The sequence below is a fragment of the Heloderma suspectum genome, chromosome 5 (assembly GCF_057233095.1).
Source record: "Heloderma suspectum isolate Gila_16-S chromosome 5, 16-S_ref, whole genome shotgun sequence".
NCBI classification, from domain to species: domain Eukaryota; kingdom Metazoa; phylum Chordata; class Lepidosauria; order Squamata; family Helodermatidae; genus Heloderma; species Heloderma suspectum.
Window position 1 is genome coordinate 65,938,556 of NC_139462.1, and position 26,971 is coordinate 65,965,526.

The 26,971-nt window shown below is 41.3% G+C and overlaps 1 protein-coding gene across 5 annotated transcripts in view; it reads right to left on the reverse strand.

Annotated features, from left to right (window-relative positions):
* Positions 1–26,971, reverse strand: part of FBXW7 (F-box and WD repeat domain containing 7) — a 200,450-nt gene that overhangs the window by 17,162 nt on the left and 156,317 nt on the right. For all 5 annotated transcript variants that reach the window (XM_084856270.1, XM_084856267.1, XM_084856268.1 and 2 more), the window contains 5 exons: positions 17,391–17,514; positions 14,774–14,910; positions 12,309–12,422; positions 8,594–8,775; positions 7,251–7,476 (listed from right to left, as the gene is read on the reverse strand). In XM_084856270.1, coding sequence (XP_084712396.1) covers positions 7,251–7,476; positions 8,594–8,775; positions 12,309–12,422; positions 14,774–14,910; positions 17,391–17,514 — 783 coding nt within the window. The remainder of the gene's footprint in view (positions 1–7,250; positions 7,477–8,593; positions 8,776–12,308; positions 12,423–14,773; positions 14,911–17,390; positions 17,515–26,971) is intronic.

Here is a 26,971-nt window from a genome sequence, read left to right on the forward strand (position 1 = left end):
TGGACCATAGCACGCCAGGCCTTCCCGTCCTCCACTCTCTCCTGGAGTGTGCTCAAGTCCATATTTATTGCATCGGTGATGCTATCTAGCCATCTCATCCTCTGCCGTCCCCTTCTCCTTTTGCCTTCGATCTTTCCAAGCATCAGGGTCTTTTCCAGTGACTTTTCTCTTCGCATTAGGTGGCCAAAATACTTGAGCTTCAGCTTCAGTATCTGTCCTTCTAATGAGCACTCAGGGTTGATTTCCTTTAGGATTGACTGATTTGACTTCCTTGCAGTCCAGGGCACTCGTAAGAGTCTTCTCCAGCACCACAGTTCGAAAGCAGCAATTCTTCGGCGCTCAGCCTTCCTTATAGTCCAGCTCTCACAGCCATACGTTACTACTGGGAAAACCATAGCTTTGATTAGATGGACCTTTGTTGGCAAGGTGATGTCTCTGTTTCTTACTATGCTGTCTAGGTTTGCCATAGCTTTCCTCCCAAGGAACAAGCGTCTTTTAATTTCATGGCTACAGTCACCATCTGCGGTGATCTTGGAGCCCAAGAAAATAACATCTGTCACTGCTTCCATTTCTTCCCCTTCTATATGCCAGGAAGTGATGGGGCCAGATGCCATGATCTTCGTTTTTTTAATGTTGAGTTTCAAACCAGCTTTGGCACTCTTCACTTTCACCCTCAACAAGAGGCTCTTGAGATCCTCTTCACTTTCTGCCATTAGGGTGGTATCGTCTGCGTATCTGAGGTTGTTGATAATTCTCCCGGCAATCTTAATTCCGACCTGTGATTCATCCAACCCAGCGTTTCTCATGATGTACTCTGCATATAAGTTAAATAAGCAGGGTGACAATATACAGCCTTGTCGTACTCCTTTCCCAATTTTGAACCAATCGGTTGTTCCATGTCCGGTTCTTACTGTTGCTTCTTGACCTTTATACAGGTTTCTCAGGAGACAGGTAAGGTGGTCTGGTACTCCAATCTCTTTCAGAATTTGCCAGAGTTTGTTGTGATCCACACAATCAAAGGCTTTAGCGTAGTCAATGGAGCAGAAATAGACGTTTTTCTGGAATTCTCTTGCTTTTTCCATGATCCAGCAAATGTTGGCGATTTGATCTCTAGTTCCTCTGCCTCTTCGAAACCCAGCTTGTACTTCCGATAGTTCTCGGTTCACATACTGCTGAAGCCTAGCTTGTAGGATTTTGAGCATCACCTTGCTGGCATGTGAAATGAGCGCAATTGTACGGTAGTTTGAACACTCTTTGGCATTGCCCTTCTTTGGAATTGGAATGTAAACTGACCTTTTCCATTCTTGCGGCCATTGTTGAGTGTTCCATATTTGTTGGCATATTGACTGCAGCACTTTTAACAGCATCATCTTTTAGGATCTTAAACAGCTCAGCTGGAATACTGTCATCTCCGCTAGCTTTGTTGTTAGGAATGCTTCCTAAGGCCCACTTGACTTCACTGTCTAGGATGTCTGGCTCCAGTTCAGTGACTGCACTATCATGGCTATCAGGTCTGCTCTAAGCATGGCTAAATCTGGATCCAACCCATTGAATGTATTAAACCCTAGATTAATTTTAAAAATTTATTCTTGCACACACCAGCCTCCCTTGCACAAGCCAGTAGCAGAGAGGAGTGAAACTCATCCTGCACTTACTTAGCTGGGGCTGGGAAATGCAGTCCATGGGGCCTCCACTCCTTGCACAGCAAATACGCTGGGTTTTTTTAAAGCTTCCATTGGTTGCAAAAGATTTAAAGTTAATCTTTTTAAAGATAATCTTTAAAAAGATTAATCACTGTGTGTGGGGGATGTGCATCAGGGGTCACAGCTAGGGAGGGAAAATATTGCCCCTGCACGTCAACTAGGGTTGAAAAAGCACCCTTCCACTGGCTTCAGTGGGAAGCTTTTTTCAAGTATAACGACTGCATGGAGATGGGGATGGTGTGTGCGTGCGTGCGCACACGTGTGTCAGTGAGAGAGGGGGAGAGAGAGAGAATGAATGTACGTGTCTTATATGTGAGAATGGATGTGCATATGTGTTATTTGTGGATGTGTAGGAATGAATGACCTGGTTCACACGATCGAACAGCTTGTTTAAGCTGTGGTGCATACCAGCATGTACATACCTAATTACCCACGTGGTGCAGCTTCTCATGTCATCTGAACCTAAGCGGCACGGCTTGCTTGAGGGGGAAACAACCCTAAAATAACTGAACAACAGACCATGGGTTGAGGGTTGTTTCCCCTTCAAACAAGCCATGCCAACTGGGTTCGGATGACATGACAAGCTGCACCCAGGTGGGTAATTAGGCAAATGGTGCCCAGCATGTGCTGTGGTTTAAATAAGCCATGGTGGCTTGTTTAAGCCATGATGACCATATGAACCGGGCCAATATCTATATATATATGAGAGAGAGAGAGAGAGAGAGAGAGAGAGAGAGAGAGAATGAATGGGAATATGCACGCCTGTGTGGATGTGGCTGCACATGAGAGAGAGTGGGGTGGCGTACTCGCTTTTTACTTCAGTCCTGGGAATTTATATAGTGACAAAGTTTGACATTCATGCAAGTATAGTCGAGGAGTACTAGCATATCTTAACTTCTAATAATTGCTCTTTATTTTTCTGCTTAAGTGTTTTATACCTGCATGAGATAAGGCTACTCTACCAATGGATGAGTTAAAACAAGGCCTCTTAAATTTAAGATTGATGACAGACTGGGCCAAGGAATTTACCGGTGGAAACGTATTTACCTATATCAAGTATGCTTTATATAATTTACCAATTAAAATGAAGTACTTTATTCCTGGCAGAACATTGCCAAAAGGGGGGGGACCCACTTTTTAAAATAATTTGTTGACTTGACACTCTCAGTAATAGATGCAGTAATCAAAACTATACAGTAATCATTAATATCACTTATGATTCTAATTTCTATTAATATTAATTATTATACGTGGCAAATATGATTTTTATTTCATTAACAGAATCGACTGGGACCCAAAACCTAATGCTGGCTACTGTTTCTAACCCAAACTGATTAACACTTTTACCCATTCATTTTGTTTCTCATTTATTACATTTTTATCCCACTCTTCCTCTAAGGGGCACAGAGTGGTATACCTGGTGTCTTTCATCCTTTCCTTCATTTTGTCCTCACAACCTGTGAGGTAGGTTAGGCTGACAGACAGTGACCTGGTTCGCACATAACACCAACTCACAGGTTAAACAACCCATAAATAGGCAAGACCATGCTGCAGCCACTTCCGCTTTGCATCTGTTTTCTAAAACAACTTGGCACTCTGGGTTGTTGAGGGTTAAACAACCCAGAGTTTTAACCCAACAACAAGCCATGGCTTCAACCTAGACTGCTGGGTTCGGACGTCAGACTAACAACACAGGATCTCCTGGATTGTTTTGGAAAGTGGATGCAATGCAGAAGTTGTGGGCAGGCAAGACGCAGCACACTTGCTCACTTGTACTTGCTCCCGACAACTCATGGGTTGTTGTTACGTGCAAACTGGGCCAGTGATTGGCCAAAAAGTAAGCTTGATGAGTGGGGCATTTATCTAGACAGCATGCTCTTATAAAGCTCTGTGAGATCAGCATCAAGTCTTTTTTTTATTATTATTAAAGGAAGTACCTAATTTGACACAGTTCATTTAAAAAACGGTTGTAAGACTGGCCAACACAACTCCAAGAGAGATCCACCAAGTCCCACTCTCCACAACTCTGCCTGGAAATTGTCAAGACCAATGGCTAGTATAATTAAGTTGTTCTTATTGGTGGTAATGGTGATGGTAATGGTGATGATGAGCAGAGAAAGTGGAACACAGCTAATCCAGCCTTCCTGTTTTCCTATTTTGTGTAACATATTCAGCAGCCCTCAAAACCTATATACAGTCAGGGCCAAAAATATTGGAACAAGGATAACTGTTTTGGCAGTTGGCCTCTGTACACCACCACATTGAAGTTGAAAGGAAACACACCCAGATGGGAGTGAAGTCAGGACTTTCAGCTGTAATTCAAGGGGTTGGACAAAAGTGGGGCACTAACCATTCAGGAAGGACAGCCAGTGGCATACATACACACCCATCGTTGGTACTCGTAAGTAATGGAACAAACAAACATCATTTCAAACTGAAGGATCGCCTTTAATACCTGGATGAAAATCCTTTGCAGTCAATGACTGCCTGAAGTCTGGAACCCATGGACGTGACCAAATGCTGAGTTTCCTCCCTCGAGATGCTTTGCCAGGCCTTTGCTGCAGCTGCCTTCAGCTGCTGCTTGTTTGTGGGTCTTTCTGCCTTCAGTCTTGTCTTCAGTAAGTGAAAAGTATGCTCTATTGGGTTGAGATCAGGTGACTGACTTGGCCATTGAAGAACATCCCACTTCTTTGCTTGGAGAAACTCTTGGGTAGCTTTTGCTGTATGTTCTGGGTCATGATCCATCTGCAATATGAAGTGGCGTCCTATCAGTTTGGCAGCATTCGGCTGAATCTGAGCAGAAAGTATAGCCCTATACACTTCAGAATTCATCCTGCTGCTTTTATCAGCAGTCAGGTCATCAATAAAACCAGTGACCCAGTTCCATTGGCAGCCATATATGCCTATGCCATCACACTGCCTCCACCATGTTTGACAGATGATGTGCTATGCTTTAGATCATGAGCTGTTCCTTTCCTTCTCCATACTTTTCTCTTCCATCATTCTGGTACAAGTTAATCTTGGTTTCATCACTCCAAAGAATCTTATTCCAGAACTGGGCCAGCTTTTTTAGTTGTTTGCTGGCAAAGGCTAATTTGGCCTGTCTGTTCTTGAGCGTTACCAGTGGATTGCACCTTGTTGTGAAGCCTCTGTATTTACATTCATAAAGCCGTCTCTTGACTGTAGATGTTGACAATGACATGCCTATCTCCTCAAGAGCATTCTTGATCTGGCTAGATGTTGTGAAAGGGTTCCTCTTCAGCATGAGCAGAATTCTGCGGTCATCCACTTTAGTTGTCTTCCGTGGTCTTCCAGGCCTTCTGCTGTTGCTGAGCTTGCCAGTAAATTCCTTCTTTTTCAGGATGTTCCAAACTGTTGTGTTGGCCACTCCCAATGTTTTTGCTTTCTCTCTGATGGGTCTATTTTGTTTCCTCAGCCTGATGATGGCCTCCTTCACTCGCACGGACACCTCTTTGGACCTCATGTTGGGAGTTCCAGTGAACAGCTACCAAATGCAAATGTAACACTCAGAACCACCTCCAGGCCTTTTATCTGCTTGATTGGTCATGAGGTACCCAGGAAACAGGCCACACCTGGCCATGCAGCTGCTTGTCAGCCATTCGTTCCATTACTTATGAGCCACCAATGATGGGGGTGTGTGTAAGCCACCGGCTGTCCTTCCTGAATGGTTAGTGCCCCACTTTTGTCATATCCCTTGAATTACAGCTGAAAGTCCTGACTTCGCTCCCATCTGGGTGTGTTTCCTTTCAACTTCAATGTGGTGGTGTACAGAGGCCAACTGCCAAAACAGTTATCCTTGTTCCAATATTTCTGGCCCTGACTGTATAGAGCACCAATCAACTCTTTTTGCAATCATTTTTTAAGCCAACATAATCAATGCCCCACAAGTTTCAATTTGAACGCATCATGGGAATTAACAAAGTTATGCTTACATTAAATATTTGTAGAATAAATTTTATTTTAAGTGTGTGTGTGCAAAGGAGGAAACCAATTAACATAAAGCTGCTATAATCCAAATGTCTATAATTACCAGATGAACTCTCTCAAATGCTTTGTGTCAAGTTTTCAATAGAAATATTGAGCTCCAGTTTGTTTAAAACCCAAAAGCACAATTTAGTGTGTAGGGGGGACACATTTTCATGATTGTAACAGCATTTTTCTGTAGCAACAAAAATAGTTGCCTATATTCCCCACACTGGCTCTAATACTATATAAATTCAGTGTTCTGTACCATATCATACCAAGCTATAATAGCAAAGACAGCTACTTGGTCAACTTAAAATACAGGTCATTCATATTAATAGATTTATATATCTCCTTTCAATAAAATGTACCATTTTAGAGGATGTTATCCAAAGGCTTAATCTCCAAATGTTCCAAAGGTGAGCAAGTAGAAAAAGACCCTTTACTAGTTCTGCTGCCTAATCTTCCTGAACAAACTGAAGATAACACTATGGTAACGCACAAGAGACTGGAGCTAGCTTTGCCCACCCCATAGTTATTAACCAATATTAGTTGCATGGAATGCATTACACCAGGGTTAAAATATTTTCATTGAATGCTATTTCTGTGATTTAAACTGAAGGTGCTGGGATCAACCTTTTACGGCACAATCCTATGCATAGCTACACAGAAGTAAGTACCACTGGGTTCAATGGGACTTATTCCCAGGTTAGTGTGTATAGAGTTGCAGCCTAAATCCCTAAATGGCTAGGGCTTACAATGCCCTATAGAATTCATCCTCAGATAAACTTCAACATGCATTAAAATAATCTGGTGGGGTCATGTTCTGTGAGACTGGTCTCTACAAGGGGTAGGACCTTCTCAGCAATGGCACCTCAGTTGTGGAGTGTTCTCACCTCTGAGGCCTATGTGGCTTCCTCCTATTGGCCTTTGAGAAACGTAGTAAAATGTTGCTACTCTCCAAAGGCCTGACAGAATAACATCTCTCTCTCTCTCTCTCTCTCTCTCTCTCAATCTGCAATCTTTTAATCTTGTATTATATTGGACAGTTTTTGACTATGGATGTTATGACTGCAAGTCATCTTGCGCACCTCTCTAGGCAGAAAGGTAGGCTATAAATGAATTAAGTAAGATAAATGCAGCCAAATTTTTACTATTTCTTGATAAGTAACTAAGATAGCTAGAAAAAATCCTATCTTGGCATTGTAGAAACATGTTGCCATGCTCTCTTTCTTTAAAATGTATAATTAAAAGGACTACAGCAGGGGTGAGGCCTTCAGACATTTTGGCCTACAACTCCCATCAGTCCTAGTCAGCATAGCCAACACTGAAGGACAATGGAAGCTGTAGGTCAAAACATCTGAAAAGCCACAAGTTGCCTATCCCTAGACTAGAGGAACAGGAGAAGGAAGAGAAAGGAAAACTAGGATGCATGTAACATGGTTCAGCTCTTCTTGTTTGCTAGTACTACACTAGATGTCCAGCAAATATTCAGTTAGGCATCTGTAAGTACTCTAGCAGGATACTGAAGGTCATTTATTGCACCAGTTTAAAAATGCTTACCTGTAACGAATAGACTCTATTAGTATGCCCCTGCAAGGTGTGTAGACAGGTTTCAGTTTCGGGATCCCATACTTTGACCATGAAGTCATATGCTCCACTAACAACTCTCCTGCCATCGTATTGTACACAGCGAACTGCAGCTACATGACCCATCAGAACATGTAAACACTGGCCTGTTTCTATGTCCCAAACTCTCAGGGTGGCATCTCGTGACCCACTGACAACTCTAGCGGGGACAAAAACAAAAACTGCAATTAGTTCTATGTGGCCATTTTAACTATTTAGTTCAGGCTGCTAGTACATTGTATGTATAAAAACAGGTAATTCAATTATCCCTATTGACAGATACGGTGGTTTCTGAAATCCCATCTTCGGATTTAAAGGCTGAAAAATACAAGGAAACTTGGTTTCTTCATATATTTGACAGCAGCTCTAGACTTCAGCAGAAATTGTTCTTACCAGCAGCTCTGAACTCCAGCAGCATAATAGTAAAGATTCAGACTGAGAAATTTACATTTGCCATCTAAGTATATTAGAATCAAATTGTAACTGTTAATATTAGTGGGTTAACGCTTTAGAGATTTTTTTCCTCTTTAATGCTACATAATTTTGCCTAACTGGTACACTAACAAAGTAATAACAAAGTAATTAAATATTAAGATTACAGGTACATTGTTGTTGTTCAGTCGTTCAAACCACCCCAATTCTAAACTAGTGTCACATTTTCCTTTAAAAATGGATTTGAGGGTGATGCTTTAATATTCTTTTAAGAGAAAAAAAGGGGGAAAGAGAAATAATGGTAACATTTCAGATGCAATTTTCCTCTAAGAAGTTTTGCCTTGAGATCTGGATTTATATGCCACAACTCTGTCTACTCCTGATGAAAGAAGATGTGTAAAACAATTATTAAAATGTGAAAGCTTATAGAAAATAAAGAAAAATCAGAGAAGGAAAGGTCCTTCCTTTCTATTAAATGAGTTTATTTCATCACATTAACATGAAGGATAGCTTCTTTTTAGCTTTTTGACCATCTGTATTAGTATAGGATAGTGTATTAGTATAAATACTATTTAATTGCATCTTATGGTACTGTTCTTTTGCACCTCTCAGGCTTGCTTCCCCCTTTTTCCTTTGCAACATTTTCTATGTTATTTTTTTTCTGAATTTGTACATCAATAAAAACAGTAAGATAAAAGTAAGATTTGTACACTGAATTAATATTTTAAATCTCAGTATCAAAGACCCATTTGTTTGTTACAACTGAATCTTAATAAAACATGCTTTCATATGAAGCATAGGAAAGCTGAATAAGTAACCTTACAATTATGTAGATAAATATTTACCTTTTTTCATGAAGATGCATGCAACGCACAGTTGAGGTATGCCCATATAGCGTATGTATACACTCCCCAGTCTCTGCATTCCACACTTTAAGGGTTCGGTCTGTAGACCCACTGATGATTATATTGTCCCTCATTTGTGATGACCAAACTCCACCTGTATGTCCAACAAGTGTTCTTAAACACTGAAAGCAAGCATTTTGTTTGGTTAGCATTTAGACAAAGGTGATAAAAGACAGATTAACTTACCAAACTCAAATTTCACATAGTGATATTCTCTAAACTCTAAAGAAGCTACTAATCTGGAAAGTTATCCTTGCCAGATTAGATATTGCCAGAATATTACACTTTGACTGCCCTCACCATGCACTGCATTGAAAAAAATGCAAGCTTAGCTGATGTTTTTGTTTTGACCTTTCATGTCGGGATTTCAGAGAAAGCAAGAAGCAGATGTGAATGTGTATAAATGCCACAGTCAAGTTTTAATCAGCTTTCCCAGGGCAGCAGTTACAATCTAGTGCAATCATGCAAAAAACAGCCCAACACTCAAAATAAACCTATGACTAATATGATAATATGCATATCATACATTTCAAGTTAAGAAATGTCAGGTCTGAAGAGCAGACAATACTAGGGAGACAAGAAGTTAATATACTATGCACTAGTAATTCATTTCCCTCAAATCTCCTCTCTCTTTTGAAAGTGAACTATGGGCAGCCCTGAGGATAGAGATGTAACACTCTTACAAATAAGTAAAACAGCTTTGCCAGATGTTGTGGGACACTGACAGCAGTGTCAAGCCCACAGAGATACATGATTATAGCACAATCTGAAATAGTTCAGGTCAACAATATCATACAGTTCTTCATTACAACTGTCCAAACTGTCTTACCCCCTTTATCTCCCCTTCTCTCCCTCTTTGTCTATTTTCAATTGTAAGCTCCTTGGGACTGGAGTCTGTCTGTTCTGTCTGTTAAACTCTAAGGCACCAAGTACATAAATGGCAGTATAAATAATACTACTACTAATAGTAAAAATGACTGTACATAATATCTCAGGTTCAAATCAGAGAACTTTGGGGCTCTTTCCTTCAAACACCAGCCCCCTCCCAAGGTTGGGGGCTCTCCGGAGTAGCAACCCAAAAGCGTGAGTTGCTGTCAGAAATAAATGTATTGTCCTTCCCGCAGTGTGTAAGCAGAATTGCTTTCTGCTTGTGCACATGACACAGTGGATCTCGCTGAATGTGCACTATCTATGAGAAACAGCACAAGCCTCATTTAAATAAATCAAATATATGGGTCACTGGGCAGCAACCATTCCATCAGGCTGCAGTAGAGGGAGAGAAGGTTAGCAAGCCACTACATTAGTGCTGCTGCAAATCCAGCTCCCTCAGGCTTCTGTCTGAGTGAAAGATGGAAAGCAGAGCCACTCCATCAGCTCAGCTGAGAGACTAGCAATGTTTGGTTCCTCCTCACTTTGAACTGTTTCCACTGCAGCTGGTTGTTATGAGAACTTTATAATTAAGCATCTGAGTTTGCTTTTTTCCTCCTCCCGCCCAATTCTTTTTATTTTTGTGTTGTGTCCTTTAGACTGTAAACCTGAGGGTATGGACTGGCTTATTACTGATTTTATAAGTTGCTCTGGGGACCTTTTTCAGGTGAAGAGCAAACAGAGAGACACAAGCACATATATGTCAGTGGCACTCAAACAGTATATGCTCCTAATAAGCAGTCCACAATTCTGCCTGCCACAGTCACCTCAACAAGTAGCTCATTAGCCTCTGCAGAAGGTTTTCAGAGGAAAGACAAGTTGTTTATTTATAACAGTAACTCTTCAAATGTTCATCTGTGCAGTCACATGCATAAGGCCCTACGCCTGTGCACAGCATAGTTTGGAAACTTCTAGACAGGCTACTGGACTGCATAGAAATCACAAAGGAGAACTGCCACTTGGTGTTGTGAAAGGACAATCCCCTTTCGTTCAATTAAACTTCAGAAGATGCATCACAACAATGGACGATCCTTGCTCCCCCTTCTAAAGCTCCAAAAGGTGGCTACAGCTTGAAGTTTTGGTGCTTGAAACACCTTTGCCTCCCATCACCAAACCAAGCCCCAGCCGTTCCATCTGGCTAGGGGTGGGTGAGGAGGTGGGAAATTACTTTTTGGTGCTTCAAGGGCCCTCAGTTTTGATTATAAGCTTCATGTTTGTAGCTGGAGACAGATTATCCTGGCAATTGCACTGGGTTTCCAAGGCCCTCCAGCATAACTGTGCAGATGTTGCTCAACCCCCTCTCCTGCACCAAACATACAGAGAAGGAGCAAAAGATAAGGGACCAACAGTATGTTTACCTGGAAGTAAGTCCCACTTACTTCCAAGTAAATGTACATAATATTGCAGGCTCTAATTTGGCTTGGTTATCAAGGCAGACCAAAAATAGTGACTCCTGTTTCTAGTTTTATTTTAAGTCTAATTCAGTGACAATGTTTAATGAAAGCCTACCCCTGTTACTGAAATGGATACCTCATGTTAAAATGATTTAAAAATAAAAGGTATGTTTAAGCCAGCCATGTGAGATAACAACAGAAAGAGAGAGAATCGCTAAAGTATTACTAATAGTAACACTGGATTCATATAAAAAAAAGTACAAACTGACAAACATTTAGAAACATGATATATGCTGGGAAATTATGCATTTGAGACAGAGATGATAAACATATATTCATATTAACTGGAATACATGTGACAAATAATTCCACAGTAAAATAACTGCCAAAAAACCACCAGTAGGATTATTAGCAGCAGCATTTATTTCTAATATTTATAAGTCATCTCTCTGCCAAAGCAAGGTGACTAACAACACCACAATATAAAATTAAAAATTAGATAACATTTTCCACAGTGTTAAACCTCAATGGAAACAAAAGCAAAAATAAATCAATAACATAGATGGGGTAAGAATATTATGAAAACATAGAGACGTGTAATAATCATGGGTTGGATCCAGGGAACTGTGAGCAGAAGGGAAATAATCGGTATTGCTGTTCTGCAAATGGCTGCACAAGAGTTTATCCAATGCCGATAGTTCTATAGCTTTACTCATGCTTTTGCAAGAAGTTGCACAAACTCTTGCACTAGTGAAAGATTGTCTTTCAGTTTCACTTTTCTCATTTTTTTTTTTCACTAGCATGAAGTGTATAAGAGACCTTCTATGAACAGAAGATGCCTTCTACATGCAGAATCGCACCTTTGGATCTAACCCATAATTTTACATAAAGATGACTGACGTGTCTGGAGGAAAACATGACGGAATATTACTAGATGTTTTGCCTTTTTCTGATAAAGTTTGAAAAATAAAGTTCAAGAAGTATTAGTTAACTCTCAATGGCCCAGTTTAGGCATAAATTCCCAGCTTCATAAACCATGGTCCCCTTCCATATGGGCTTTGGTGCGAAGATTCTGTTTGTTTTAAAACCACTTCCCATTCCAGAAGTTAATGGGGAACCCTAGTGTAAAACAAACCACCAACTACTTGCTGAAGACAGCACATGAAGATGGGAGGGGAACGGTGGGGTGAGGTAGAAGTGTGAAGCCCTAATATTCATTCCAGTTTTGGAAACCATGGTTTATGAAGTCAGGAATGTCTGTTTGAATCAGGTCAATGTTCCATCAACATCTTTAGGATGAATTTTATTAGAAGGCAGTAAATATATTTCCTTACCTTTCCTGTAACTGCTGACCAAACCTTTAATGTATTATCATCAGAGCCACTGACTATTCGGTTACCACAGAACTGTAGACATGTGATCACATGATCATCATGACCTTTGAGCACCTGACAATATAGAAAAACATTCCTATATCATTTACTACCAGCCAAGAACAGAAATAATGGATTGGACGATTGAAATAAGTGATATTGCTTGTCATGCTTATGGCTAATTTATAATTAAGGACCAATTGGGAATGTTGCCTTAATACCTCATTTTTATCTTACTACAGATCAGCCTTATGATTTTTTTGGTCTGTTCCAACCATGCAATTTACTATTTGTTTACTTGTATGGACAAGTAGCAATGAACCCTTAGTGAACAGCTGAATGGCAAACAACACCATGGTATACCTTAACATCCACCCCACCAGCCTCATCCTACTATACTAATACTGCCTGTACTTTGAACTGTAGTGTCGTTTCTCACCTATTAGTGATTAAATGCTTCCAAAAAAACCCTCAAAGAGATGCCTCTCTTCATTTTTTATCACAGCTCTTTCTCTTTGATACACAGCCCCTTTCCAATAGGCAGCAACAGGTATCTAGCTGAACCACCGTTCATGGTTTTTAGTGGCCCTAAGCCTCCATGAAAGGCTGACAAATTTCTATTGGGATTGGGCACAAAATGGAATAATTTTATTTATATCCTGCTTTACTTCCATGTCGCATAAATATAGTTCTTAGATAGTCTTCCCTTCCAGGCACTGACTAAACTTAGACCTGCTTAGCTTATGCAAGGCTGCTGTATCATGTGCCTACAGACAATGCTCTGGCCTGGTACAAGTGTATTGGATGTTATTTCCCTTTGGATAGGTCCCAGATCCCTTCAGTGTACGTTTTGCAATATACAGAGTTATTTTATTTAGTTAATGTATTTTCGGTTTTCTCTAATCAAAATGTTTAACTGAAAGCAAATGTATCCATTTATTACATTAACGTGTTCTTAATTTCTTAGATAATGTATATACTACTAAAACATTACCTAACCAAGTCAAAACAGAGTAACTGTAGCGTTTTGCACTGTGGTATAGAAATATCAATTTCATTATGTCATTCAAGTATGAGCTATTTTAACTTTTAAAAATCAAATTTATTCATTGGGTTGAAAAGGCAAAAAAAGTACGCTTGTAGAAGGCTTGATAGTATGGTTATTCCATTAGTACAGCCTGGTGATATTAAATTATATACTGCATCAAGTTCACTTCATTTTTATGAAGCAGTAAGACAGCAGGTGCAGATCTTTCTTCTTCCTAGAACACGCTTGCAGCAACCTCTTGTGGTTTGAAAACAATGAAAGGTGCTGCTTTTCAATCTAGCTTTGTTAAATATTCTCATGGCTTGAATTATTTAGTGCTTAAACTATATGACATTAAAACCAAAAGCTATTTTCCACAAGCTATGACTAACCATAATACTACTGGTAAGTATCATTAATGTATGGTCACACCCAAGTATATTAACCCATGCTGAATTGTAATAACTTACTTTAATGTTTTGGCACTTACTTTGACTAGGGGGAAGGAGTTGTAACCCTTTGCACAATATGAAAGGATACACATCAACTACTCATCAGAATTTATGAATCAGATCTTAGATTTTGCATGTTAAAAGCTTCATTTTATAGCTAGTCGAATAACTGCCCTCATGATGTGCAGGGCAGAATGGCGGGAGCCTGCTTATTGCTGGGATCCTGTGAGGGCACACTGAGTCCCAGTGTGTAGAGTGTTGCACCTCCTATGGGGCTCCCATAGGATTTGGTTAGTAATTTAGTTAACACCATATTACTAAATAGCATGGGCACTAGGTTTTGCTCATACCGCAATGGTGTTCCCAAGTATAGTGACTGCCATTTCTGATAGGTTCAATGGTTCATTTAATTTGGAGGACATGACAGCTTGAGGACAGCTTGAACCTGCCCACAACTCAGACACTGGTGATGCCCTGTGCAAGTTTTCCTTGTCTTCCAGCCTACTTTTTTCCTCTTCAACTCAATGGAAAGCATTGAGAATTGAACTTCCACATTCATATCCCAACAGTGGGTTCCATTTCTTGATGATTCACTCTATAAAGTAACAAAGAGATGGAACCAAGGGGCTAGTTTTTTTATATATTACTGCATATGAATTGCATCATTCAAGGAATTTGGATCTCATAGCTGCCAGCCTACCACAAAGTGTCAGCAAAAATACAAAACCCATGTTTTGATATGCTAAAGTATATGACAGTGTCAAAAGATAGTGGTGAAATGTAGAAAATACTAAAACCTGAAGGGTTGGAACAAGTCCTTTCTCCAATCATTTGAAGAATCTTAGAACATTTTGAAATGTCAGGAATGATTTGGTTGGTATGGACCAACAATAAGACCTGATCCTACTTCATTCATTATATAATATTCTTAGTTCAAAGATGGTTACCTTAGGAGATTTAAGCTCTCCTCGCCGCCAGTTAGTATCAATTCTGTGCTGTCTGATGTAAGCACTTTTCCATGGACTATGAATGAAGCCCGGTTTTATTACTTTCCTCCTCTTGATATGTAATGGTTCATCAATCCCTATAATTTTTTTTTTTAGCAAAACCAAAAATCAGAAACAGACACAAATGTCAGTTTCTTTTTTCTTTCCAAGAGCATAAATCTATTAATAACTTTGTTACATTCTCACACCATTTCCCACCTGATATCACACTATTCAAATATATTCTATCCTTCAGCCTCTATACTATACATTGCCCTTTAGTCCCTAACACAAAGTACTATGCTGGAGTCTCTACTCATTTGTCCTGACTGTTTCAAGACCTACATTTCGGACTGTAGTTCTTCTGTACTATCTGCTGCCCCACCGCCAATCTCCTTATTCTTCAAATATGATTAATCACGTATGGTCTCATTTTCAGTGAGACCATATATACTTCTAGGATTTGCTCTCCTGAGATCAGTTATTTGTTTCTTGTTGTGAATGCATACATCTCCACTGAGCTAATCCAGATTTTAGTATAGCATCTCAAACTACTTCTCATTTAATTCTCTCCCTTGAACATCTGTACTGAGAGTATGCCACTGACACTTTTACTTAAATTGCCTTTATTCACTGTAACTGCCAAAGGCTTTGCTAATCTTTCCTTTCATTTTTATTACAAGGAGGATCTTAAGATTCTGTGCTATCCTCTCTATCTTTACCCTCTGGTGCATCTAATTACTAGCTTGAAATTGTTGTTGCCAGTACATGTGGATCAACACCCATCTCGAAAGGACTGTTTGTTTCCCTACCCATTTGATCTTTCAAAGTTGAACAGACCATAAGACAAGTATAGCACTTATGTTTATGACAAAGAGCTGCTCAACTTCAGCCATTTGGTCAGTCTTTAACATAATATCCAGGTTCCAAGCTGACAATCTGGAGAGTCATTCTTGAACATATGTTTTCTCCAGAAAAGAAAGTACATTTCCATATATTGTTTTTCATAGAAGTGTATGGTAACTAGGCACCTAACTTACTGAATTTAATTAACACTGGCTCTCTGTTTTGCCTAGGCACCTTTGAAAATTCTCACCTAACCAGATTATACAACTGATAAGAAGCCACTGAAATAAATCGCTTCTTGTTTTCCTTCAGGGAATGGCTGGCTGAGAGCACAAAAACTGTTAACAAACAGAAGTTCTTCTTGCACTTGGATAGGCTTCAACATCTTGAATTTTTGGTACCCCCTATTGCTATTGGATAGTAAATAATTTTGCTTCTTAACCTTGAAAATACAGTTAATTTAGCCTACAGCTGGTACAGACATTGGCCTATCTTTCCTCATTACAGTACCATGCTGCTCTCTGCTTGATATTTCTAGCCCTTAAAATACCTCTTACTTGCGTATCTACCAACCATACACTATCTTCTTTTGGTCTCACTTTGTTTTCACATTTTGTGAAGAATTATAATACCCATAATATATATGGCATTTCCTGCTGTCTGTTCTTTAACTGTAAATACAGCTATAGTAAGCTGTTGATAATATTAGGCTCACTATTCTTGTAACATCTATATCATGCATAGTATAGGCAGAACCAAAGCCATTTTGCTCCCTGAGCCCCAGCCCATTTTGCAGTCACTATTGCTGCTCCCACCCTCCTTGTCACACACTGTTACCTGTTCAGGTGCTGCAATACTGAATACAAGCCTTGCAAGATTTCCCTGATCTCACAATGCTTGGCCAAAATCTCACAGGACCTTGCAAAGTCTTGCGAGAGTTTGGTGACATATCATGAGACTTGCGGGAAGCCTATATAAGGCCTCTCCCCATACAGCCTGGGCTCAGTCTGTGGGCAGCTGCTACCCTGTCTGGTACTCCAGATGCCAGCCAGCTCAGCTGGATGCCAGCCATGAAATGCCTTACCAGGGAGTTACTGCCTGTTTTTCTCCTTTGTTTAAATTGCAGTGGATGCTGCATTTCTGTCAAAAGAGAAAAAAGTGGTGTTCCATGGCCTAGCAGGGTGGCAGCCTAACAGTGAAGTGCCTGGCTAGACAGCTGCTGGTGGCAGGATCTTGGGCATCAGCTGCCAGGTGCTACAAGACCAGGCCACCACTCTGCCAGGCATGGAACACCACTGGTAATGCGGTGCACTGGGGGCTCGAGCAGGCAGAGGGGGCTCCCTGACATGCTGTGGAGTGCTGCTCGTTGCATGGCGACACACTGGTTCTAGCAGTGCAGCCAGGCAGGAGCTCAGGCAGCAGGGTGGAGTCCTGGGCAGGCAGGGGGTGAATGCTTGTTTGGCCACCACTCCCAACTGGCTGCCTGACACAAGCAGCTCAGTGTGGCTCCCTGTACTTCTGAAATAGTGGCTTTAAAAACTATATGAAGCACATATATAGGGATTTAAATTGCTGGTGAAAAGACCACATACCACATTCAAACAAGGCCAAACATTATACACAGAAAATGTATATTCAATCTGAATCTCCGAATACACAAATGAAGATGTATAACTTATGGGGGGGGGGGTGTCTGCTTTTATGACTAAATCCATACTTCTCTGAGCCTTACCCTCCTCTCTGCATTTCTCTCTCCACAGAAGATTGTCTTCTGCCAAAATTCTCCAGTATCGACATGTCTGTGCTGCCTGCAACAGGTCCTTGGGATCCAGGAATGAAAGCACATATAGAGCCAACTAAAACAAAACAAACGAACAAAAACAATTAAAAGTGGGAGTTTAAACTCACTGAGATAATTGTATTTTAGGCAATTTATTGGATCTTATATATTCACATAACCAAAAATTAAGTTTAAGCTAAACACAATGCATGTATCATATGATAGACTGTTAAAATTAGTGGGGCCGACAAGTACTTACGATCTGTTAGACATACCAGTGGGATCATAAAATACGGCAGAAATACTAGACAGAGTTGATAATTAAAACAATAGATATGGATAAGAATATTTTCTGAGTAACTGTACCATATCTATTTAACCTGTGTTCCAAGGGCCTTCTAGACAGGATAGTAAGAGGCTCTTTGTCTTATGCTGCCTTTGCAATGATGCCACTAATGAAACCATTACTGCATGGTTCAGTTGCAGAAAGACAGACAAGGAAAAATGAGAGGATGTCAACAAAATGGCATGACAGGGAGCACTATCCCTACTTCAGCAAAGGAGAACCTAAAGTGCAGCAAGCCCTTTAAAAAGCTTGTTGCTAAAATTAAGAGAAAAACTGAGATATGTTGAAGTTTACAGTTTTATGGAAGAAAGGGCCACTTTCTACAAGCTGCAAACTTGCTCCAAAGGCAGTCAAGTGAATCAGTTAGCGATGTTTTGGGACCTCACCACTTTCAAACATGAACTTGCAGAAAGAGAAAGACCTAATGCCTATGACTAATCATTTTAATATCTAGCCTGAAGTTTGCACTGGAACTGATGCCAAAAACTGAAGAAATTGTTTCTCTAACAGCCACCACCACCTTTCTATTAGTAAAGTGGGTGCCACCATGGTGAGGATGCACTGTGTGCCAAAACATACTTAGGGAGAAGGCATAAATTGGGCCCTGCTGAAAGTGGGTGGGAAGAGCCTGGAGGTATACAGGAAAATCAAAGCTTGGGTGGGTGGGGAGTCCTACATAAATCTTTTTAAAAAAAAAATCATATGTGGGGAAAAATAGTTGAGCAACACATCTGCATTTGGAGAATTATGTGGATGAAGAAAGGGGAACATGGCTAGTGGAGGATGGGAATCTGTTTGGATTCTTCACAGCCTCAATATGTGTCTGAGTTGGAGAAGGGAAAGTAAGTGAACATATCCCTCAGGCTTCTACTCATATTCTGCTCAGCCAAGCCCCAGAAATTATAGCCCGTCCAAATTAGGCTATAATTTAACACAACCTGAAGAGTTGTAAATTTATTTATTTTTAAAGGGAAATATGAAAATGTTTAACAAAACATGAACAGAGGGATAAATAAAGTTGGTGATGTTGGGACAGACAAGGGAATCTGAGCATTTCTTATGTTTTTTTTATATTTCAAAGCAGCTGATGGATAGAGAAACTGCAAAAAAAATGTAAGGTGAGTGCAAATTAGGAGGATGTGTAGACTGGGCAAATGGGTCAGAAAATACCTGAGCCATTCTCCCTGCCCCAAATTGGGAAATGGTACGCTCATTTCTCAGCCAATCATAATTCAATCCCCTCCCTATTTGACAGTCAGGGATTGCTTGCAAGCCTCCAGATTCCTGGCAGTTGAACAGCAGCTTTGCAGAGCCACAAATATTTGAAGTAAACAGGTACACCTACAAAAACAGTTGGTGGGGCGGGGGCGGGGGGGGGGGAGTTCACACCCTGCAGAGGAAGCTCTTCTCTCAAGGGTCCTCTGTGGGAGTAGGCCTCTACCCCACAGGTGCAGCTGTCTAAGCCAGCAAGGATCTCAGGAGACTTGCAAGCCTCTCTAATCCATCGCTGCTCTTGACAGCACCTCTCTAATCTTTGGCAAACCTCTCTAATCTTTGACAACTTTGCCCGTCCAGAAGGGTTTTTCCTGGCCATGCCAAACTTTCAGTTTGGTCGTTTAGCGCTGACTGGTATGAGTGGGGTAAACCTTGCAGTCAGAAAAGAAATAGGGGTGGGGGTTGAAATGCTCTCTTCTTCTTGGAGAGTATTATGATCCACTTAAGCATGATCCTGGTGAGAGCCCCTGAGACAAAAAAATACCTTGCAGAAAAGGAACCGCTAGAAATTTAGAAAGTTAACTGAATAAATTCAGTAAAAGAAAGAGCTGTATTTTTAAAAAAGCCTGGTAAGAACATAAGAAGAGGTATACTGGATCAGACCAAAGGTCCATCTGTTCCAGCATTCTGTTCACACAGTGACAAACCAGCTGTCCATGAGAAACCCACAAGCAGGGCATGAGCATAACAGTACCCTCCCACCCATGTTCCCCAGCAACTGGTGTACATAGGCTCACTTCCTCTGATACTGGAGGAAGCACACAGCCATCAAGACTAGTAGCCACCGATAGCCTTTTCCTCCAGAAATTTGTCTAACCCCCTTTTAAAGCCATCCAAATTGGCCATCATCATTATGTCCTGTGAAAGTGACTTCCATAGTTTAACTATGCTCTGTGTGAAGAAGTACTTCCTTTTATCTGTCCTGAATCTCCCGCCAATCAGCTTCATGGGATGACCCCAGGTTTTAGTATTATAACAGCGGAAGAAAAATGTCTCCCTATCCACTTTCTTCACACCATGCATAAAACCACAAGCAGCTAAACATAAAGTGAAGATATTTACACATCCCCTCTGCCCATCCCGACAGGTGGAAACATCCAGGACAGGCAGTGGTAAGAAAAATAATTTTAGTCAGTTCAAATTAGGTCACCAAGAGTTAATTACAGTTCAAACAACCTTGATATATAGTTGTGTGGGAAAAAGCAATCAGAAAGAAAGAAAACACACGAATGTTTCTAATATACACAAAGGAAGTGTTTGAAACTATGTTGTCAAAGAAAAAATAGATAAAACACAGAACTATGTACTAAAGACTGAAGGTAACTAAGGGCATAATCCTATGTGTGTTTAGACAAAAATAAATCATACAACGCCCAGCATCCCTCAGACAGCATGGCTGGCTGGGTGATGCTGGGAGTTATAGGACATTTTTCTAAACATGCATAAGATTTCCCCGTAAGGGAGTTAAGGTGGCTTGGGTAGATATAGTACAACTTTTAAATGGGTAAGAAGATGTGATCATTACATAATGAAATGGTTACTATCCCATTGATGGAATGTCAAAGAATTCTACAAAATCTGTTAATTAGCCAGCATTCCCTTTCACAGCATTTCCTAGGAAAACATCACCATTATAAGCGTGTACATTCTTTTGTTCCCATGGAATATAATTTAATAACTCCACCAATACACGGCGTATATTGTTTTTGAACAGGGCGAACACTTTTGCATAGTGTAGTCAAAATACAAAATAAGTTTAAAAGCAATGTTTGAAGTCAAAGCATAATGTGTTTGTTGTTGTTCAGTCGTTCAGTCGTGTCCGACTCTTCGTGACCCCATGGACCATAGCACGCCAGGCCTTCCTGTCCTGCGCTCTCTCCCGGAGTGTGCTCAAGTTCATATTCATTGCATCGGTGATACTATCTAGCCATCTCATTCTCTGCCATCCCCTTCTCCTTTTGCCTTCAGTCTTTCCCAGCATCAGGGTCTTTTCCAGAGAGTTTTCTCTTCGCATTAGGTGGCCAAAATATTTGAGCTTCAGCTTCAGTATCTGTCCTTCCAATGAGCAGTCAGGGTTGATTTCCTTTAGGATTGACTGATTTGACTTCCTTGCAGTCCAGGGGACTCGTAAGAGTCTTCTCCAGCACCATAGTTCGAAAGCAGCAATTCTTCGGCGCTCAGCCTTCCTTATAGTCCAGCTCTCACAGCCATACATTACTACTGGGAAAACCATAGCTTTGATTAGACGGACCTTTGTTGGCAAGGTGATGTCTCTGCTTCTTACTATGCTGTCTAGGTTTGCCATAGCTTTCCTCCCAAGGAACAAGCGTCTTTTAATTTCATGGCTACAGTCACCATCTGCGGTGATCTTGGAGCCCAAGAAAATAACATCTGTCACTGCTTCCATTTCTTCCCCTTCTATATGCCAGGAAGTGATGGGGCCAGATGCCATGATCTTCGTTTTTTTAATGTTGAGTTTCAAACCAGCTTTGGCACTCTTCACTTTCACCCTCAACAAGAGGCTCTTGAGATCCTCTTCACTTTCTGCCATTAGGGTGGTATCGTCTGCGTATCTGAGGTTGTTGATAATTCTCCCGGCAATCTTAATTCCGACCTGTGATTCATCCAACCCGGCGTTTCTCATGATGTACTCTGCATGTAAGTTAAATAAGCAGGGCGACAATATACAGCCTTGTCGTACTCCTTTCCCAATTTTGAACCAATCGGTTGTTCCATGTCCGGTTCTTACTGTTGCTTCTTGACAATTATACAGGTTTCTCAGGAGACAGGTAAGGTGGTCTGGTACTCCCATCTCTTTCAGAATTTGCCACAGTTTGTTGTGATCCACACAATCAAAGGCTTTCGCGTGGTCAATGGAGCAGAAATAGACGTTTTTCTGGAATTCTCTTGCTTCCTCCATGATCCAGCAAAAGTTGGCAATTTGATCTCTAGTTCCTCTGCCTCTTCGAAACCCCGCTTGTACTTCCAGTAGTTCTCGGTTCGCATACTGCTGAAGCCTAGCTTGTAGGATTTTGAGCATAACCTTGCTGGCATGTGAAATGAGCGCAATTGTGCGGTAGTTTGAACACTCTTTGGCGTTGCCCTTCTTTGGAATTGGAATGTAAACTGACCTTTTCCAGTCTTGCGGCCATTGTTGAGTGTTCCAAATTTGTTGGCATATTGAATGCAGCACTTTAACAGCATCATCTTTTAGGATTTTAAATAGCTCAGCTGGAATACTGTCATCTCCGCTAGCTTTGTTGTTACTAATGCTTCCTAAGGCCCACTTGACTTCGCTCTCGAGGATGTCCGGCTCAAGTTCAGTAACCGCACTCTAATGGCTATCAGGGACATTCAGATCTTTCCTGTATAGTTCTTCTGTGTATTCTTGCCACCTCTTCTTAATCTCATCTGCTTCTGTTAGGTCCCTGCCTTCTTTGTCCTTGATCATGCCCGTCTTTGCACAAAACGTTCCCTTGAGATCTCCAATTTTCTTGAAGAGATCTCTAGTCTTTCCCATTTGTTGTTTTCCTCGATTTCTTTGCATTGTTCATTTAAGAAGGCCTTCTTGTCTCTCCTTGCTATTCTCTGGAACTCTGCATTCAGTTGGATATATCTTCCCCTTTCTCCCTTGCTTTTCGCTTCCCTTCTTTCCTCAGCTACTTGTAAAGCCTCATCAGACAGCAACTTGGCTTTCTTGCATTTCTTTTTCTTTGGGATGGATTTCGTTGCTGCCTCCTGAACAACGTTACGGACCTCCGTCCATAGTTCCTCAGGCACTCTGTCTATCAGGTCTAATCCCTGAAGTCTATTCCTCACCTCCACTGTATATTCATAAGGGATATGATTTAGGTCATACCTGAATGGTTTAGTGGTTTTCCCTACATTCTTCAATTTAAGCCGAAATTTTGCAACAAGCAGCAGCTCATGATCTGAGCCACAGTCAGCTCCAGGTCTTGTTTTTACTGACTGTATAGAGCTTCTCCATCTTTGGCTGCAAAGGACAGAATCAATCTGATTTCGATATTGACCATCTGGTGATGTCCATGTGTAGAGTTGTCTCTTGTGCTGTTGGAAAAGACTGTTTGCTATGATCAGCGTGTTCTCTTGGCAAAACTCTATTAGCTTTTGTCCTGCTTCATTTTGTACACCAAGACCATGCTTGCCTGTTATCCCGGTGATTTCTTGATTTCCTACTTTAGCATTCCAATCCCCTATGATGAAGAGGACATCTTGTTTTGGTGTTAGTTCTAGAAGGTGTTGTAGGTCTTCATAGAACCGATCCACCTCAGCGTCTTCTGCCTCAGTGGTTGGGGCATAGACTTGAATTACTGTGATCTTGAATGGTTTGCTTTGGATTCGTACTGTGATCATTCTATCATTTTTGAGATTATGCCCCAGTACTGCTTTTCCAACCCTTTTGTTGACTATGAGTGCTACTCCATTTCTTCTAAGGGATTCTTGCCCACAGTAGTAGATACGATGGTCACCTGAATTAAATTCGCCCATGCCTGTCCATTTTAGTTCGCTGATTCCCAAGATGTCGATGTTCAATCTTGCTATCTCATGTTTGACCACCTCCAGCTTACCTTGATTCACTGATCTTACATTCCAGGTTCCTAAACAGTATTGTTCTTTACAGCATCGGATTTTCTTTTCACCACCAGACACATCCACAGCTGAGTGTCCTTTCGGCTTTGGCCCAGCCGCTTCACTCTTTCTGGCGCTACTTGGAAATACCCTCTGCTCTTCCCCAGTAGTATATTGGACACCTTCCGACCTGAGGGGCTCATCTTCCGGCGTCATCTCTTTTAGCCTTGTGATACGTTCCATGGGGTTTTCTTGGCAAGAATACCGGAGTGGGTTGCCATTTCCTTCTCCAGTGGACCACATTTTGTCAGAACTCTCTGCCATGACCTGTCCGTCTTGGGTGGCCCTGCACGGCATAGCTTATGGCTTCACTGAGTTACGCAAGCCCCTTCACCACAACAAGGCAGTGATCCATGAAGGGGATAATGTGTTTAATTTACAGTTAAAAAGTTGGAGGAGAGTAACAAAAACAAAATAAGTACCAAATTATGTGAACCACAAACTGTTGTACAAGTCCCCGCTTATGAGTGATGTACATTAGATAAAGTCAAAGCAAGGCTCTGCCTCAAGACTTATAATTAAAAGATGCTACAGTAGAAAGGGACAAACTAGAAGGAAAACAGAGAAGGATTAATTAGGGTGTAAAGGTCTGGGGAAACAGATTAATTTTAGGATAATTTTTTTTAAATTCAAGAAAATTTGGGATAGCTGTGACAGGAGTCATGCTCTTCCCAGCTTTTGGGATGACAGAGGTGTTGCAGTGGCTGATACTGCTCCTCAGTCTTTAAACCAAGACTTCCCCTTGGTTTAAATGAAATGCCTATTTGTGTCCTGAGGCTGCTTATATACAAGGTCACATGGCAAATGGAGGAAGAGCCTATATCATCACTGCTAGTCATGATGGCTCCATTATCAGAGGCATTATGCCTCTGAGTACCAATTGCTGGGGAAGACTAGCAGAAGGGTGCTATAACTGTGGTCAGGTCCTGCTTGTAGGCTTCCCACAAGCATCTGGTTAGCTGCTATGTAAACAGACTGCTGAACTAGATAGGCTTTTTGTCTGAACAAGCATGGCTCTTATGCTATTATCTATCTTTGCCTTGTAGTTAATGAAAACAGCTTTGCAGGTTTAAAGAGATGACAGCTACTCCTCTCAAGATTTTAAAGATGCTCTTCTTCATCATAGGAACAAAGGCTTACACTTAAATAATGGGTAATAACTAAAACTGCGAAGAGAAAACTCTCTGGAAAAGACCCTGATGCTGGGAAAGACTGAAGGCAAAAGGAGAAGGGGACGGCAGAGGATGAGATGGCTAGATAGCATCACCGATGCAATGAATATGAACTTGCGCACGCTCCGGGAGAGAGCGCAGGACAGGAAGGCCTGGCGTGCTATGGTCCATGGGGTCATGAAGAGTCAGACACGACTGAGCGACTGAACAACAACAACAACAATAACTAAAACAACAACAACTGAGGCAGACTACTGTGAAAGAAAATATTTTGACATAGCAAGAAACATGTAGTTCCTATGCATATTTTCCCCCAGTTAAAAAGGAAGTAAATAATTAAAAAGGACAGCAATCCAATTTTAAAAACCAAACAGCCAGGTATTAAGACTAGTAATAGTAGTAAATTTCAGAAGGGGGGGGGAAATCAGAAACCATTACAAACATATGGGAACACTCTCAAATTTGAGGGTGAATTTTTGCCAAACAGCCCCCTCTCCCTTTCACCAAGGAAATGTACATGTCCAAACTGAGAGAACCAGAAATGAAGAGGCTGGCTGTTAAGACTCCTGGCCTCTTCCCTAAGGCCTGAATACTTTTGATCATGCTCAAGAGTATCCATTGCATAGGACAGTGGCTTCCAATGCCTCCATGTTCAAGAAATTGGGCCAGGGGATACTGGAAACTGTCACTGGGATCCAGGGGAATTATAAAGGGCATTTTTGAGCATATTTACAAAAATCTAGCCTTAAGGTCTAACAAGGCGTCTCCTACTTATTCGCACCCAGGTCTAGTGTCAGCACCCATCACAGTCAGGCAAATGCCAAAGTCCATAGGCTCCACAGGCCCACCAGGATGTATTGTTTCTAATTTTAAAAAAAAGTTTATAGGACCTGGTGCTTTCAGTGCCAGGCCACATGGCTCTGCAGTGGCCACCACCTTCATCTCAAAGGCCTCTGAGCTTGCCCTTCGATAGGAATACTATGTGGGGAACAAGATGGCATCCCTTGCATGCCACACCCAGTGTGGCATGTCTTTCAGCATGAACCCTTGAAAGCAAGCAAGTTATGCCAACTCAGGCAGGATCTACCTGGGCTGACAGGTTTTTCCCCCCCTCTTTTTGTTTCAAGGACCCATGCTGAAAAGTCTGGTGGACCAGGTGGCCCTGCAATAGTCTCCCTACACCTGGTTCCCACTTGCTCCATCAACCAGTAAGCCTGGCAGGGAAACACCCTGCCCCTCCCACACACACACACGATGGGCAGTTTGCCCAAGACCCCCTCAACCCTGGCACTGGGCCTGTTCCCCTACCGATTTTTCACTATTCACAATACTAAGGTTGTTTAGGAAAGGGGGGGGGGACTGCCAGGGAATGCTGGGGGTACACTCCCCAGGCTTAACCTTCTGAAACTTGTGTAGTCTGCAATCCCATGCACTATTACCTGGGACTAAGCACTATTAAACACAGTGGGACTTACTTGAGTAAATATGCATAGGCAACTTGTGGCCCTCCAGATTTTTTGGTATTCAGCTCATCCATCATTCTTCACCACTGGCTATGCTGGCTAGGACTGATGGGAGTTTGGGGAAACTCAGGGAAGTTTGGGGAAACTGGGAGTTTTGCCAAAACATCTGTAGGGGAACAAGCTGCCCACCCCTGGACTAAGAGAAAGACTTAGAGCTTTCTCTCAAAAGGTCTGGAAAAAAACAAGATAATTACAAGGTGAGCTGAGAGGGTGGAGAAGCACATTTATCATTAATTGGGACACAGTAATAAAACAAAGGAAAGGGAGACAAAGATTTCCAGGCTCTTGTAATCAATGTACAAGGTAAGAAGCTACAGCAGAAACCTTGCCCATGGGGAAAAAAATGGAACAGGAAAAATAGTGTTTTGCAATATGAGTCTTTTAAGGAAATATACAATATTAAAAAAAAATATTATGGGGGCTGTAATAAAAGGAGACCACCAAATGAAACCAGAATTTAGTTCTGCCATGAGAAGCTACTCAAGATGCAGTAGATTTAATGAATATAAGCATAAGAACATGCCAGTTGTGCCAGGAAAGAACCCTAACTGATTCTTCTGCACTCCC